The sequence below is a fragment of the Sciurus vulgaris genome (genome assembly GCF_902686455.1).
Source record: "Sciurus vulgaris genome assembly, chromosome: 10".
Taxonomy (NCBI): Eukaryota; Metazoa; Chordata; class Mammalia; order Rodentia; family Sciuridae; genus Sciurus; species Sciurus vulgaris.
Window position 1 is genome coordinate 71986791 of NC_136470.1, and position 17769 is coordinate 72004559.

Genomic DNA, 17769 nt, shown 5'->3' on the forward strand with positions numbered 1-17769 from the left:
ATTTGGAAGGTGCTGTGCAAGGGAAATAGACTCTTGGGTGTAAAGGGCTGAGAAATGTTGACTCATTTTCTGTATGTACCAAGGTGAAGTATGCATGGATGAGAGTGCAAGCGAGCAAATACCAGCATGTGCTCACGTTCATGAGAGAACACTTGTAGTTAATCCTTTTTACCATGCATTACAGGTACTAAATCCCTTTCTGGTTCTTATCTTCATCCCATTGTTTGACCTTGTCATTTATCGTCTGATTGCCAAGTGTGGAATTAGCTTCTCGTAAGTGCTCACTATATCTGGTATTACTGCAAACCGATTAAATCTTTGTTCACTTTGATACAGATTCAATACCTGTATGTTTCTACTTCATTATGTTTGAATTTGGTTTATCATTTTTCTGCTTCTGTTTTTCCACATTGGACTATGTGCCTATGAATACTGAAGAGTGGGAATTAGATGTAAGCATTGAGAGTCAGAGCCATTAGTATGGACATCAGCATGTGATGTGGAAGGGGTAGATCATGGAAAGTCAAAAGTATGTAAAAGTAGGCTCTTAAACCAACTTGTTGCTTTGTCCTCGGATGTTGCCTCTTCAAAGAAGTCCAAAGTTTTTGATGATTTAATTCCTTTAAATCTACTATTGTCCTTATGAAACAAGTGGGAACCTGGTAGGGCAGAGGATAGAATTGTTCCCAATTACTCCTTTCTTCCTATTCTAGAAGTTATTCTTTGTAATATTTTCCAGAGGAGGTTTTCAAGTCTCCTTCGTTTCTGATTTCATAGCAACTTAGTTGTGATGGTAAAGTGGTCATCACTTGACCACAATCAAATGGCCTTCCATCATTTCCTCACTCACTGAACAGACAGATATCAGGGAGTTCAGGACAAAGTGCCATGCAAATGTAAATCAAGCACAGATCTTCCCATCAAGGAGTTTACTAGTAAGTAGGGAAGCTAGAGCATAAGTGAGAATAACAGTTACACAGGCAAAATATGTTAAGTGCCCTAGGAAGGGAAGATAGAAATTCTAGGAAGATGTAGAGAAGGGAGAGAGTCCTTCCTGCCTCTGGGGTCAAAAAAGGTTTCTGAAGAGGAAAATGAGTGCACACAACCTGGTATATGGTACATGTTCAACACATCTGGTTGTATTGCTATTATTTTTGGTATTGTGACATAATGGATGTGAAAATCATAAGACAAGGTAGAGGTGGGAAAAGGTGGTACAATTACAGAGAGAAGTTTGATGTCCCTCAAGTAAAAGGAGGAAGAAAAAAGTTGTATGGAGATGAGTTCTAAGAAATGCTTTGAAAAGTAACTGGGACTAAATCAGGAAAGGTCTTTAATGATGGGCTAAGGAGCATGGATTTTATACTGTAGAGTCTAAAGGATAGAACAATTGTCTCTCCCTTTCCATCTGCAGATCACTCAGGAAAATGGCAATTGGTATGATCCTAGCATGCCTGGCATTTGCAGTTGCAGCAGTTATAGAAATAAAAATAAATGTGAGTTCAATAAATCTAAGCTTCCAGAGGGCAGGACCATATCTGTCTTGTTCACTCTCGATTCCCTGGGACTTAGCCCAGTATTTGTTCTCTAGGAGGTACATGCATGATAAATGTATGCATGATAAATAAATAGATACAAATGCAAAATGAGGCCCAACTTTTGCATGAATGATTCAGTGTTTATTTTTAGGGAATTCCCAAACACTAATATCCAAGATACCTAGCCATCTCTTTAGGGAACACAGGCTTATGTGATGCCTTTCCAAATACTTAATAAATTATTGTTGGCAGCCGAATAGCCACTAATGGGGAGTGAAGTATAAGGCCATGACTGAATCAAAAAGCATGGAGTTTGTTTCCTGGCATCAGTGCCTGCTTCATTGAGTTGTTTTCCCCACCAAACTACCTTTAGGGTTTTCTAATCGAAACACCCTTTTTTGTGTGGAGGTGGGGGGTATTGGGGATTGAACCTAGGGGCACTTAACCAGTGAGTCACATCCCCAGCCAATTTGCTTTTTTTTTTGGAGACAGGATCTCCCTGCATTGCTTAGGGCCTTGCTAAGTTCCTGAGGCTGACTTTGAACTAACTCACAGTCCTCCTGCCTCAGCCTCCAGAGCTGCTAGGTAATATTATAGGTGCCAAACACTCTCCAGAGGGAGAAAACTATGTCCTTTTGACTAACTATATGGGTTAGGTTGTCAGAGGTAGGACCATGTTATGTTATCATTGTACCTGAAGAGTTATTTGTTGGTGATTCTAATATACATGATTTGTCCTAAGGAAATGGCTCCGCCCCAGCCAGGTTCACAAGAAATCTACCTACAAATCTTGAACCTGGCAGATGATGAGGTGAACGTGACAGTGCTGGGAAATGGAAATCATTCTCTGTTGACAGAGTCCATCAAATCCTTTCAGGTGAGTTATGAGCATGAATGAATGAGAGAGTTTATGTGCTGTATTGACCTTGATTTATTTTCTTAACATTAATTGTATCATAAACATTTCCTGTGTTTTTAGATAATTTTTGATAACATGATTTTAATGGGCACATAATATTCCATCATATATAAATTTAGACATTTTCCTATAGACATTCAAGTTTTTATTATTATATATAATCCTATAATAAACATCCTTACTCATGAATCTTTATGCATGCTTCTATATCCTGTGGTATATTCCTAGAACTAACTAATTTAAAGAAAGAAATTATTAGTATCTGATGAAGTCACCCACCCTGCGATGCTATGAAACTGTGATATCCAAACTGGGTTATGAGTCTAGGGATGGAACTCAGTGGTAGATAGCTTAAATTCCTAGTGCTGCCCCAAATGAAAACTAAAACAAATGAACTCACTTCCACACTGGGGTAGAAGGTGAGAGTAACAGGTATTTCATTCTACAGAAAACAACAAATTACTCTAAATTGCACCTGAAGAAAAAAAAGCAGGATTTCCAGTTCCATCTGAAGTATCACAATTTGTCAGTCCATACTGAGCATTCTGTAGAGGAGAAGAACTGGTACAGTCTGATCATTCATGACAACGGGAAAGGCATCTCTAGCATGCTGGTAAGCTGAGGAATTGCCAGTGTTCCAAGTTGTCATCTGATGACTGGCTTGTCGCTATCTTACCAAGCATCTGTCTGCTGATCAAATGTTTTGATCATAGGTTCCCTTTGTCAGCTGTTACTGATTTTTTACTTTCCTCTTTTCTAGGTAAAGGACATAGAAAACAAAACAATGAATGGGATGACAGCCATCAGGTTTGGATATCAGGCGGACCCCAGGCCACACCATTCTCTTGAATCTTGGGTCTCTTCTGATCTTTGGGGCTTCAGTGGAAGAGGCCTCGCATTATACTTGTTCTGAACAAGATTGTCTATCCTAGAATGTCAGGGACACTGGTGTCCGAAAGCATTTTCCAGGGCAGTGAAAGGGATCTGAGCTTGCTTTCTTATGTGGGATTCAAAGATAACATATCTACAAATGCCTGCTTTGCTGCACTGCAAATATTTTTCTCCTGTATTTTATCCATTCATCTTGCCCTCAGGAAAACAACTAAGTACTTTCTCTCTGTGATCGCAGGAGAGAAACTTAGAAGTAAGCAAGTAATCTTCCCTTCATTGTTGGTAATTTGATATCTATTTTTTAAAGTACAATCTTTGTTGTAAATCTATAGTGGTGTCATGGTGTAGGTCACATTTTAAGTCAAAAGATTTGATTTTGAATCTAGACAAAGGTGAAGCAAGGAATAGATACAGAGATGGAGCACCAAAGAGGTCACCTGCTCTCTGTGACAGGAATTAGACATGAGATAGATACACATGCCCACGATCAGGTAGTTGTTTTTGAGAGCATGGTAGAGAACTTTTAATGAAAAGTCTGAATTTCGTTGAAGGATGGAACAATCATAATAACTTGCTTTTGAAATTTATGCTTCAGGAAAAGCAAACAGCTCAAAATAAGTAAGACAAGAATGAGGTCAGAAAGCCACAGTGCTAAGATCTACAAGGGGGTGGGTATTTTTTAGATCAGCACAGGATGATCTAAAGTCCAGGAGTCAACCTTTAGGACTCTACAGGAAACTGCCCTTCTTTTCCCTTGGTAGAGACCAAGACAAAAGCTATCAAAACAGAAATGTATCAAAAACCCATCCTGAGGAATTAATCTAGGTTCAGAAGACTAGAAAGATGGTTCTGGAAGGGTCTAACATTTCTGGAGACATGAAAACAATAACAAACTACTACACACTAGGGTCTAAGTTTTTCATGAGTCAAATTGGACTTCATTCATAAGAGGATGCCACTTTTACGTAAATACTTTGTTTTTTTAGTAAAGTCTCAGTTGGGGAATTCCATCACTAACAGGAAAATACATTGGATATACCTAAGCTCTATTAGAAAGGAAACTCAGATTGCAACTGGGTGTTCATGATAGCGTCCACCCAGCTAGAGATCTGGTGAGGATGTTAATACCCCAAGAAGAAGTTAGAGAAAGTTAAGAATACGAATTACTTCTTACATGTGACTTCATTCTGTATAACAGTATATATCATGTCCCTTTATGTACCAGCCACTACTCTTGGCACTGGGGATATAGTGATAACTAAAACAGAAAAGGCCCCTACCTTCTTTCATCAGGTTTCCTGTTTGTATTTGTCTGATGTGTACATAATTTCTCTACCCTCAGGTTTATTAACACTTTGCATGAAGATGTCAACATCTCCTTGGGTACAGATATCCCCCTCAATGTTGGTGAAGACTATGGTGTGTCTCCTTACAGAACTGTGCAAAGAGGAGAGTAAGAGCACTGCCCTGTGGACATTTTACTTTTATCAATAATCATTTTTTAAATGCTATCTTTGTCTATAGATGGGAATTTAGGTATATCTGTGTATCTGCTTTTCAACTCTTGCCTCCTTCTCTCAGTCTCACCATTTCTCTGCACAGATAGGTGGGGATCGTGGTACTTGTGACGGGCATACTATGTAGTTAACATATCTGTGAGGTTCACTAAGTTTATTGTTGGTTGTGGCCCCTACTCTTTGGGAACTCCCATTGGCATCTCGTTACTTAGAATTTACCCACTTAGGTTCACTGTCTTGTAACTGTTCTACCAGGTCATAAGATTTGCATGAGAAAAGTTCACCTGGGCCTGAAACTTACAAAAGGTGACTTGAGCCTTCTTTATTCAGGTTTAGGATTTAAAAACAAAAACAAAACCCTGACAGGCAATAAGGAGCTCAGGTCAGGGGCAAATACCTGGCATGAAAATAATTGTTCCTAGAAGCATCTCTCTTTAAAGAGGTGACTCCGTTGCTTTCCTTGTCATCAGCAGAGAGTTGAGATCACTCTTTTCCCTGGAGATGGGTGCGCTAAGCCATGCTGCATATCCTAACCTAAACTCATCCTTTTGCAGATACACTGCAGTGCACTGTAAAACAGAAGATAAGGACTTTTCTCTGAATTTGGGTCTACTAGACTTTGGTGCAGCGTATCTATTTGTTATTACTAATGTAAGTAGCTCACAGCAACTTCCCCTTTACCCCCTCCCACCACATCCTGGGATCCTTGAGGCAGGGAGAAAGGGCAAAGGAGAAGACTCTGGCAAGACAGGATCACGTACTTATTTCTAATATAAGGCGACAGTTTCTACAGTGTTTTTTGAAAACCCACTGTCTACAGAGGGAATTTAAAAAGAAATAACATCAGCAATAGGCCAATAGTATTGAGTATTGGAGACATAATTTATCTTGAGCCCTCACAAAGAGGTCACATGATTTACTCCAGTCTCATTATAGCCTTAACAAACCAAAGCTTATTAATGTAAAATTATTAATACCTTCTTGTCTGGCTCCATATGCAGGTCTCCTAGCTCCCTGGAAATTTAATCTGCTAACTCATCACAGTCTGAAATACCAACACCAATAGTAAATGTCAATCTCCACACAAAGTTTGGGGACTAGTTAACTGGCTTTTTTTTTTTTTTTTTTTTTTTTTTTCTGTGGTGGTGCTGGGGATCAAACCCAGGGCCTCATGTTTGCAAGGCAAGTACTCTACCAACTGAGCTATCTCCCCAGCCCGAGACCAGTTAACTATAGTTCAGCAAAAACAATTGTCTCAGCAATCAGGGCAGGGTACTTCCATGTTTTAATTTTGGTTCCAATCTTGAATTAAATTTTGTTATTTAATTACTTTTGACACTGTTAAAGATAAATAGAATGAGTAAGAGGGAACATTTCTAGAGTTGTGATGGGAATCCCATGTATAAAATTTTATATATTTTATTGATTGATTTAACTTGATTCCTTTGGTTATATATTTTTATAACAAGATGGTTGATATATAATTAATATGCCACATAATTACCCATTTAAAGTATACAATGGCTTTTACTATATTAATGTATTCAATATATGTTGATATACATTCAATATATATAGAGAAAGAATATTCAATAGTATGTATTCAGTGGTTCCTAATATAACCACAGAGGTGTACAATTTTGGAACATTTTTCATCACATCATAAAGAAACCTCATATGCTGGGCATTGTGGCACATACCTGTAATCCTAATGGCTCGGGAGACTGAGGCAAGAGGATTTTAAGTTCAAAGCCAGTCTCAGCAACTTAGTGAGGCTGTAAGCAACTTAGTGAGATCTGGTCTCAAAAAATAAAATGGGTGGGGGATGTGGTTCAGTAGTTAAACACCCATGGGTTAAATACCCAATACACACAAAAGAAAAAGAAAGAAAAGAAACCTCATATACCCATTAGAAGTCATTCCCCATTTCCTCCAAAACCACTAGTCCTAGGCAACCACTATTCCACTTTCTGTCTATGATTTTTTTCTACCCTGGACATTTCATGTAAACAGGTTCATATGCTGCTCATGGTGGGATATACCTGTAATCCCAACAATTTGAGAAACTGAGGCAGGAGGATCAAAAGTTAGAGGCCAGCCTCAGCAACTTAGCCAGCCCCTGTCTCAAAATTTAAAAAAGACGAAAAGGGCTGGGGATGTAGTTCAGTGATGGAATGCCTCTGGGTTCAATGTCCAGTACCCAAAGAGATAAATAAGTGACTAAAAATAAAAATAAATCAAATCATAGAATATGTTTTTGTGTCTGTTTCTTTCAGGTAGCATAAGGTCAAGGCTCATCCATGTTGTCACATGTATCAGTGATTCTTTTATTTTTATTGCCAAATAATATTCTATTGTATGGATATGCTTTTTATTATTTACCCATCAGTTGATGTACATTTGTTTCCACTTTTTGAACTTTATAAACAACACTGCTGTGAACCTTCATATGCAGGTTTTGTGTGGACATATGTTTTCATTTCTTTGGCTATATACCTAGGAGTAGAATTCCTGGGTCACGTGGTAACTCTATTTAACCATTCATAGAGCTTTCAGGCTTTTCCAAAGCAACTGCACTATCTCACATTCCCACTAATAAATAGTGTATGTAGGTTGCAATTTCTCTACATCTTCACGAAGACAGGATTCCTTTTTGGTTAGAGTCACTTTGGTGGTGTGAAATGGTATCTCATTATGATTTTGACCTGCTTCTCTGATGGTTAATGATATTGAACATCTTTTCATGGGCTTTTTGTCCATTTGTCTATCATTGGTGAAATGTCCATTTTGATCCTTTTCCCATTTTCTAATTGGGTTATTTATCTTTTTATTATTGACTTGTAAACATACTTTATATAGTTTAGATATGTCTATTATCAGATAGATAATTTGCAAATTCCTCCATTTAATAATTTGGTTGTCTTTTGACTTTCCTGATGGTGTTGGTTGAAGCACAAAGTTTTTAACTTTGTTCAACTTGTTTACTTTTTCTTTGGTTATCTGTGATTTCAGTGTCATACCTAAGAAATCACTGCCTAAGCCAGAGTCATAGGGATTCATGTCTATGGTTTCCTCAAAGAATTTTATAGTTTTAGCGCTTATGTTTTAGGTCTTTAATCTATTTCAAGTGATAGCTAATGTGAGCTAAGGGGTTCGTTGTCATTATTTTATGTGTGTATATCCAGTTGTCCCAGAACAATTGATTGAAAAGATTTTCTTTACCTCATTAAATAGTCTTGAGGCTCTTGTTGAAAATCACTTGACCATAGGTATGAGGTCTTATTTTTGGTCTCTCAATTCTATCCCATGATCTACATGTCTATCTTCTGCAGTGCCACACTATTTTGTTTCCTGTTGCTTTGTAGTAAATTTTGTATTCAGAAAGTGTGAGTTTCCAACCTTGTTTTTCTTTTTCATGAAGGTTTTCGTTATTTGGGGCCAACAAATTGCCATGTAAATTTCAGGATCAACTTAGGACCAGAAACCAACTGGGATTTTGTTAGAGACTGCTTTGATAATTTTTGGGAAGTTCTGCATCTTAATACTATTAAGTTTCTTTTCTGTAAACACGAGATGTCTTTCCATTTATTTAGATCTTCTTTTTTTTCCTAAGAATATTTTGTAGTTTTCATAGTATAATAACTTTTATATTTACTTTGTTAAATTTATTCCTATGTATCAACATTTTTAAAGCTGTTGTTAGTGGAATAACTTTCTTTTTAAAAAAAATTTTTTTAGTTGCTGATGGGCCTTTATTTTTATTTATATATTTATTTGTATGCGGTGCTGAGAATCGAACCCAGGGCCTCACACATGCCCGGCAAGCACTCTACCACGGAACAACAGCCCCAGCCCCTGGAATAATTTTCTTAATTTCATTTTCAGATTGTTCATTGCAAGTTATAGAAATACAATTGATGTTTTATATTAATCTTTCTATATTATCCTGCAACCATACTGAACTTACTTGTTAGTTCAATAAAAATTATTGAACTTTTTTTCAGTGAATCCTTCAGACTTTCTATCTACAAGATCATTTCGTTTGCAAATAGAGATAACTTTCTTTTCAATCTTGATGCCTTTATTTCTTTTCCTTGCCCATTGTTCTGGTACAATGTTGAATAGAAGTAGTTAGAGCAGGCGTTCCCTGGGGTGGGGCAGGGGAGCATTCAGTCTTTTATCATTAAGTATCATTAACCTTTGGGTTTTTCTTTTCTTTTCTTTTTTTTTTTTTTTTTGTTTTGAAGCTTTCAATATTTAATATCATTTTTAAAAATTTTAAGGTCTACATGAGCAAAATTTGTCTGCAATAAATCTTTTTTTAAATTATTTTTTTATTTTTACAGACTGCATTTTGATTCATTGTACACAAATGTGGAACATTTTTTCATTTCTATGGTTGTGCATGATATAGATTCATACCATTTGTTTTTCATAGACGCTGTCTATGAAATTGAAGTTTCCATTTATTCCTAGTTTTTTGAGATTTTATTTGATTTGTCCTCTGCTTGTTTTATCATAAATGGGGTGGAATTTTGTCAAATGCAAAATGAAAATTTCTTCACTTATTTAGATGACAATGTAGTTTTTGTCTTTCATCCTGTTAATTTGGCATATGGCATTAATTGATTTTCAGATATTAAGCCAACCCAGGCCTATTAATTTTCCAGAACTGCTATAGCAAAGTATCACAGCTGAGTGGCTTATGCTGTGGAAATTTATCGTCTCATAGTTATGAAGGTTAGAAGTCAGCGATCAAGATGTTTGGTAGGGTTGGTTTGTTCTGAGGGCTGTGGGGGTAGCATCTGTTCCATGCCTCCCCTGTACATTTTGGTGTTTTGCTGGAAATTTTGTGTTAGTTGGTTTGTGGTACAATCACCTCAGTGTCTGCCTTTATCTTCATATGGCCTTTTTCCTATTGGCTTCTCTTTGTCCAAATTTCCTCTTTTAATTATAAGGATACCTTTTGTATTGGATTAGGCCCCTCCTAATGGCCTCATTTTAATGTGTCTAATTGCATCTATAAACAATCTTATTTCCAAATAAGGTCACATTTTCAGGTACTGATGTTAGAACTTCAATGCACCAGTTTTGAGGGACAGAATTCAACTTGTATCTGTTGAATTTCTGGTGTTATTTCATTTTTTGTTTGTTCTGTCTCTTATATGCTATTCAAGATACAGGACATAGATATTTATAAAAGCCAAAATCTTATAGGTTTTTAGACTAGAAGTCATAAATTGGGGGCCTAGTTACCCAATTCTTTCCATAGTCCTGTCTGGTTTGACTTGCATGATGTTGACAAAAAAAATAAAAATAATTAATTGCCATTATTTAAAATTCAAGAGATTTTTACCTAAGAACTTGGATTGCTAGCATGTCTTGGAATAAAGTCAGAAGATTCCATAACAGATATTACTGTGTCAGTTGGCTGTTGTAGTGGCTGTGCCCTTTTGATGGAACCTGTGCTATCTGGTTCACCATAGTTCTTCCCATTCTCATTCAACATGTTTTATTTACTTAATGGCTTGCCTTGGAGCATTTGAGTATCTGACCTTGATTTAGAAGCTCTGTTCATGCTCTTCTTTTATTCTGAGAAAGTACAAACAGCTGCCTAGATATTATTTGTACTCTCAATAGAAGCAAACCAGGACACCTTTACCGTACCATTTTGAACCCAATGGTCTTTTAACTCAGAGAATCAAGGGTATTTGAACATCAAAGATTTTTTTTTAGCTCACCAACTTTTAATGTAACTGATTGAAGTCTAGCAAGTGAGTATAGTGTTACTATTTCCAAAAGTTGGAATTGTGTGGAAATGCTCAATCTACTGAAAGTAACAAAAAGATGAAAATTTTAAAAGGGGATGGATATAGATCATAGAATGCTATAATTAGTCATATTTTCTTGAGACTACAGATAAGACCATTTCCTCTTTCTTTCACTAAGATCACCAATCAGGGTCTTCAGGCCTGGAAGATGGAAGACATTCCAGCCAATGAAATGTCCATTGCATGGCAACTACCACAGTATATTCTGGTTACAGCTGCTGAGGTCATGTTCTCTGTCACAGGACTTGAATTTTCTTATTCTCAGGTAAGATTTTCCAAGTGGAAGATAAAAATGGAGACATTGCTTGAGGGATAGTAAGTTTTAATTCTGGCACTGCCTTACATAGGCATGTAATCCTGGCCGAGTGAATTATCATCTCCTAAATGCTGTTTTTCTTTTAAGAATATGAATATAACTTATCTCTTAGGGTTGTATAAAGATTGTATGACATAATGAATTAAAATATTCAAGAATTCTAATTTATTCTTAATTTTAGCATTATTACCATCCCTGGAATCAATGGGATAGTTGAACTTAGTGGGGGAAATTGAAATATAGAATCTTTTGTAGGAGAAGTTTACTGGTTCGACTTCTGGGGTAAAGGGGTGGTATAGGTAGTTTGTTTACTTATGAACTTGGTCTTCCCTAGGCTCCATCTAGCATGAAATCTGTTCTTCAGGCAGCCTGGTTGTTGACTGTTGCAGTTGGGAATATCATTGTGCTTGTTGTGGCCCAGTTCAGTGGCCTGGTACAGGTATGGATCTGAGGGAAACAGGAGGTCATGTCTACTCAAAGCTTTCCCTCCAACTTCCTCTTATTCCTTTTCCCTATCTCTCTGTTTTCCACCTTCCCCACTCAGTACTGTGATGTGAGACTGATTAGATACATAGAGTTTGTCAAGAAATAGACATGTGGGTGACAATAATGACCACTATATGCCTATGTGAGGAGAGGCCAGTGAACCCAGTGTTCTCCCAGGAAAAGTCTATCTGAATTGAAGAACCTCAGTCAATCTTCTCCTCAGTCTCCACCTCATGAAGGTCACTTTAGTTTCAGGTTTCTCCATATTCTTCTCTTATGTTTGTTTCTCCTTGCAGTGGGCTGAATTCGTTTTGTTTTCCTGCCTCCTCCTGGTGGTCTGCTTGATCTTCTCCATCATGGGCTACTACTATGTTCCTGTAAAGTCAGAGGATATTTCCAGACCAGAAGATAAGCAGATTCTCAATTTCCAAGGGAACATGATCAACCTAGAGACCAAGAATACAAAACTCTGATGATTCCCTGCACTGACACAAGTTCCTGTTCCTGATCTTAGTCATCACCCATCTTCAAGCATTTTTTTTTATCTCCTGTTGGTTTAGGAGAAAGATAACATCATATCTGAGCTGATCTCTTGTACCTTTCTCCCATGATAGAGGTAATTTCACAACTGAGTTTTCTAGTGCATCTTTCAACAAGGCCCTAAGACATTATGTCTTCCAGTCTGTCAGTGAACTCAGTAAACATTCTGTAGTGTTGCTCCTTCTGGCCTCATTTCTACAAAAGGGCATAAAATGTATAATAGAAATAAGTCTCTTTAGAAATCAGTTATGAACTGATGACCCCACTTTTTGAGGTGCTGGTTTAGAAGCAATAATACAGAATAATAGAGACATAGTTTTTCAGGTTATGTATCAACAATGTAATTGTGTTCTTCACAAGGACCTCAAGTATCATTTTTATGGTATGATCTGGTCCAAGGAGTGGCTGGCTTGTCAGTTATCCATGTTTAATAAGATCTTAAATGGCAGGAGACAATATGCCATTTTGTTAACACATAGAAGATATATCTTTCTGATTACTACAGTACTTTATATACTCACCTACATATCCCATTTCTCAATACTTATAGATCCTGGAAACCAAGTTAAAGATAGTGAACATTAGTAAAACATGGTCCTGGGAAATAGAAACAAGTATAAATTGCAGAAATCCTGATGAGCTATTCAGTCTTTTAAAGTGCACATTCCTCTTAGGAACTGTTTGAACCCTTGGACTATATGCCCTTCTGTGGATAGCTGTATAGACATTAACTATAATTTTGCAACCTAGCTTTTAAGTATTGCCAGGACAGTTTTTTCTTATTATTACATCTTGTTTTTCTTATTGCAACAGATCTTTAATAACAAAATGCTTTTATCAGCCAACTTCCTTTTTAAATATTTTTTTCATTTAGCCTCAAAGCAGTAGTTTTGTTTTGAGATTTTTCCTGGCTTACTTTCTCCAAAAATACCCAAATGATATTTCTTCCTTTAGTCTTGGAAATTTCCTGCTTATTCACAAAAAGTAATATTACTTCTCAGATTTGAGGTTCTAAATGATAATACTCAATAAAGGGGGATGGTCCTGCATGAGGTTTCTATCAAAATCTATGTGTAAGAGGGACAAAAGCAGGGTTTTTGCTTGTATGCATGAGAAAAGTTGAGAAACTTACCTTGCACACAATGAATTAATGATGGGATAGAGCTGGGAATATGACTATGCAGTGTATTTCTTTTTTATTTAATTTTTTACTGGTTTTTTAAGTTAAACATAATACTAGGACTCATTTTGACATAAGTATAAAAGTATGGAATATAATTTGGTCTAATTTGGTCATGGTATTTCCCCTTTCTCTCCCCTCCACCCTCTCCTGCTCCCTTCCCTGGACTCTACTGACCTTTCTATGCAGTGTATTTGTAGGGGGGAACTTTTTGTACCTGAGGGCCTTTTTCCATTCATTTAACTTTGTTATTCTCATCTAGAACACTGCTGTGTCTCACATTATTAAAAATGTAATAGGTAAGAGAATTTTCTCTATTCTCCAAGTTTTATATACTTCAGTGTTCATAACTAAGGTTTCAGAAGTACAAAACTGGCAGCAGCACCACCCAGTTTCCCCAGGTATCTTGATGTGAATCTGACTGTACTCATTTTTAAGCTGCTTTAAACCAAACTGTGTTGTAAATTTTGTTTTCAGACATGTTAACACTGTTCTGTGAATAAAAGTGTCTATGAACAAATACATTTGGGAAATGAGGCATACTATTTGCTTCTTATTTATGTGCATATTAAAAATTGAGAAATCCTGTGGTAAAGTCATCAGGCATTGTTAACCTAATGTGCTATAGTGTTCTGCAGAACACTAGTTTCCACAAAAGTGTTAGGCAATTCTTCCTTATGCTGAACTAAGAGCTTCCTACTTCTGACTATTGGTTCTTTTCTTTATAGCAAACAAAAACAAGCATAACCCCTTTCCAGTGGCAGACTTTTAGCTCTTTAGGAGTGCTTTCCTTTACTGTGAATTACTTTAGTATTCATCAAACTAAAGATTCTCAGTTCCTGTAATGGTTTCTCACAAGGCACACTTCTATTCTTTCACCACTGGATTTTTCTCTTCCAAAGAAATATACTTTACCTGAAATACAGTAATTAAGATTAAAGCATCTTAATAAGTGATACCTGGGACCAAATACAACATTCCAAAAGTTGTCTGACCAGAAGAGCTAGCACCTGCCATTCTCTGAACAAAGCACTACTGTTAAATCAGGTAAGGCAACTTTAGATGCTTTTGGAAACTACATGGCCTACCTCAGTTTTAAAATAGAGGCATTACTTACCCACATACATCTTTGAGTTCAACTGTATGCCATTGGTTGAATTAGCTATTGGAGATATGATGATAAATAACCCACTCTTCTGTCCTCAAGGTCGCCTTTCTTGTCTTAACTGACTTGTGAAGATCCTGGAGAATTCAAAGGCCTTGAGGTAGTCATGGTATAATGAGGAAGAGCAATATAAGGCTAGTATGACAAGTTAGTAGAACCCTGTCTCAAAACAAAAAATATAAAAGGATAGGAATGTAGTTTGGGGTAGAGTGCTGCTAGCTTCAATTCCCAGCACCCACCCCTCTACACACACATGGAAGATGTTCATGAATTGAACACGGTTCTGGGAATAGAACTGGGGAGAAGTGGTTTGACTTGAAACTAAACTCTAAGGTGGAAATGACACAATCTGAACATGACTGAAATATACATTTTTTAAAAGAAGAAATCAATGCTGACTCCTAGATTTGGATTTGAATAATGAGAATGAATCACAGTATAATTTTATGGGACTAGAAAAATTAGAGCAAGAACAGGTTTGGGGTGTAAAACTTATTTTGGACATGTTGAGTTTCAGATGCCAATGAACGGTATCTAACTGGAAACATTAAGCTGTAAGTTTCACATCTGAGTTTGAAGTTCAAGCAAAAGAAAATACAAACTTGAGAATCATCAACATATAAGTGCTATTCAAAGTCATGAAATGGGATGAACATTCCTAGAAGTGAACGTATGTAGCGAAATGGTTCAGGAACTGAGTCCTGGAATCCTCCAACAGTGGAGGTCTAGGGACGAGGAGGATGCAGCAAAGACAAAGAGGTAGGTGACCTATGAAGTAAGAGGAAACCCAGGAGAATGGGATTCAGAATTAAAGGCACATTCATCATTACAATTAAGTAAACCCAGCATGAAACAATAATCTTTGGCTTAAAGTAAGCACTTGTTCCTGTTAGCAAACCTGGGTTCTGGTAATTTCTACACGTTTACCTGATTCCTTTTTCCTCCACAATTTAGGTCAATTTAATGGTCTTCCTTCTTCAGGGCATTATGTTGGGAATTATAGGGTAAATAAATGGTTATAAATAAAGAATCTTAAGGAAGATAAGAAATATACAAATACCATATGAATTCATAGTAATATCATAATTTTTGTTTAGCTTCTTATTTTTCATGTGCACTATATCAAACCTGTTAAATGAAGATAGAATGTGACCTGTACCAAAGAAATTTTCTAAATGCAGTGGAAGTACATAGAAAGGAGAGATAACTTCTGGCCATGGGAATTAGGAAAGGACTCATGAAGCAGACAATATTTTAGGCTTGACCTTGAAAATTATTGGAGTCTGGATATAAGGTAAAGGACAAGAGAAGAGAGCATTCCAGACAGAGATTCCCTCACCAACAAAGATGAAATGATGGACAAGAAAGCATGAGTGTGATTGGGGAAATGATAAATAGATTTGTGTGCAGAGTAATAATGGGAGATAAGGCTGGGAAGGAAGAAGTTTAACAATATGTTAATGCCATGGACTCAGGTAAACAGGTCCGATTTTGATCCATTCCTTAATTACCACTCTCCAAGATTTTTCAACTCAAGCAGAATAAAATTCAAGTTACTTAACCTGATCTGTAAGGCCCTCCATGATCTGGATTAGTCTAGCCTGGTCTTTCTCATTCTCTGCTCCTTTGATCTCTGAGCTACATTAGTCATCTATGCTTCTCACGCTTGTTCCTGGCAGGGACCTTTGCATTGCCTGTGATGTTCTTTCCCCTGATTTTCTTGGTTGACTGTTCTTGCCACTAGTTTGTGGGTTACTTCTTAATCTCCTAATCGCTCAATTTGAAATAGTCATCTAAACATAGCATATATAATATGAATTTCTGAGGAAAGAAGGACAGTCAATTCAATCAATAAACATTTGTTGAGCACTTGCTATGCTCCACGTGTGCTGCATACACAAAAGACAAAGATGAATGAAACACTATTTTTTTTTTCTGCCTCTGGATCTATTTGTACAAATAGCACAGGAGGACACCAGTCCCCTGTAGACAGGAGCCCAGGGGTCACACCAGTCCTTCTGTCCTCACATTCACAGACAGAGGCTTTTACTATGGAGCCTTCACAGGGACCTGGACACCTCTGGGGACTTGGGCACCTTTGGGAGCAGGATCTGGAGCAGGAGTTGATACTGGAGCTGAAGTTGTAGCCTTGGCCTTGGCTTGGGTTTGGGCTTGGTCTTTGACTCGCAGGGCCTACAACCCCTGGCCATGTGAGCATGAGCACGCTTCTCAAGCTTGGGGTGGGCAAGGCGATCAAGTTTGTGGCTGGCACCCTTTGGCACCGTTTGGCATCTTGGGCTTAACCTCCTTGGGCTTTGCCAGGGCCTTGAGAGCCTCGGCACTTGCACTTACGGCCTTGGTGTCGTTTGCCTGCATCTTTTTCAGGCCCTTCTTGTTTGTGCATCTTGCAAAACACATATTTCTCAGGAACTAGGGGTCTACCCCTTTAAGAGATTCCTATCTTTGTGATTGGGGTTTCTTGATGCCATTTCTGTGCCATTTTTGGAACTGATTGTGAATGGTATGGTTCTTGGACTTGGCCACATCTCCTCTGATCCTGAAGCTGTTGAGACTGGAAGAGGAAGAGCTGAAATGTTATTCGTACTGTTAATGAGTTCAAAGCTTTTTTCTGTCTTCAAAATTGTTTTCAGATGGTTGTGTTTTCCTAACTATAGGATCTGGCTCACAGTTCTTTTGTGACCTATCTTCTGCAACACTTATTTATTTATTTATTTAATTTTTATTTTTAAATTTATTTTTATTGTAAACAAATGGGATACATCTTGTTTCTCTGTACGTGAAGTAAAGGTATAAAATTTGTGTAATAGCTTTTGATTCATTGTTAGTTTTTCCTCCCCCCACCACTCCCACCCCTCTTTTACCTCTATACAGTCCCTCCTTCCTCCATTCTTGCCCCCCTTCCACCTCTCATTATGTGTCATCATCCGCTTATCAGCGAGATCATTCGTCCTTTGGTTTTTTGAGATTCGCTTATCTCACTTAGCATGATATTCTCCAATTTCATCCATTTGCCTGCAAATGCCATAATTTTATTATTCTTTACGGCTGAGTAATATTCCACTATGCATATATATATATATATATATGTGATCACATATATATATATATATATATATATATATATATATATATATCACAGTTTCTTTATCCATTCATCAATTGAAGGGCATCTAGGTTGGTTCCACAATCTGGTTATTGTGAATTGAGCAGCTATGGACATTGATGTGGCTGTATCTCTGTAGTATGCTGATTTTAAGTCCTTTGGGTATAGGCCAAGGAGTGGGATAGCTGGGTCAAATGGTGGTTCCATTCCAAGTTTTCTAAGGAATCTCCACACTGCTTTCCAGAGTGGCTGCACTAACTTG

At 37.3% G+C, this 17769-nt stretch overlaps 1 protein-coding gene across 1 annotated transcript in view; it reads left to right on the top strand.

The window, feature by feature from the left end:
- SLC15A2 (solute carrier family 15 member 2) overlaps window positions 1-13736 on the top strand; it is a 33562-nt gene extending 19826 nt beyond the window's left edge. Inside the window, exons 13-22 of the mRNA XM_079101454.1 lie at window positions 185-273; window positions 1415-1496; window positions 2281-2415; window positions 2906-3070; window positions 3218-3264; window positions 4691-4801; window positions 5420-5516; window positions 10815-10961; window positions 11347-11451; window positions 11795-13736. Coding sequence (XP_078957580.1) covers window positions 185-273; window positions 1415-1496; window positions 2281-2415; window positions 2906-3070; window positions 3218-3264; window positions 4691-4801; window positions 5420-5516; window positions 10815-10961; window positions 11347-11451; window positions 11795-11971 — 1155 coding nt within the window. The 3' untranslated portion in view covers window positions 11972-13736. The remainder of the gene's footprint in view (window positions 1-184; window positions 274-1414; window positions 1497-2280; window positions 2416-2905; window positions 3071-3217; window positions 3265-4690; window positions 4802-5419; window positions 5517-10814; window positions 10962-11346; window positions 11452-11794) is intronic.
- The last annotated feature ends 4033 nt before the right edge of the window (window positions 13737-17769 follow it).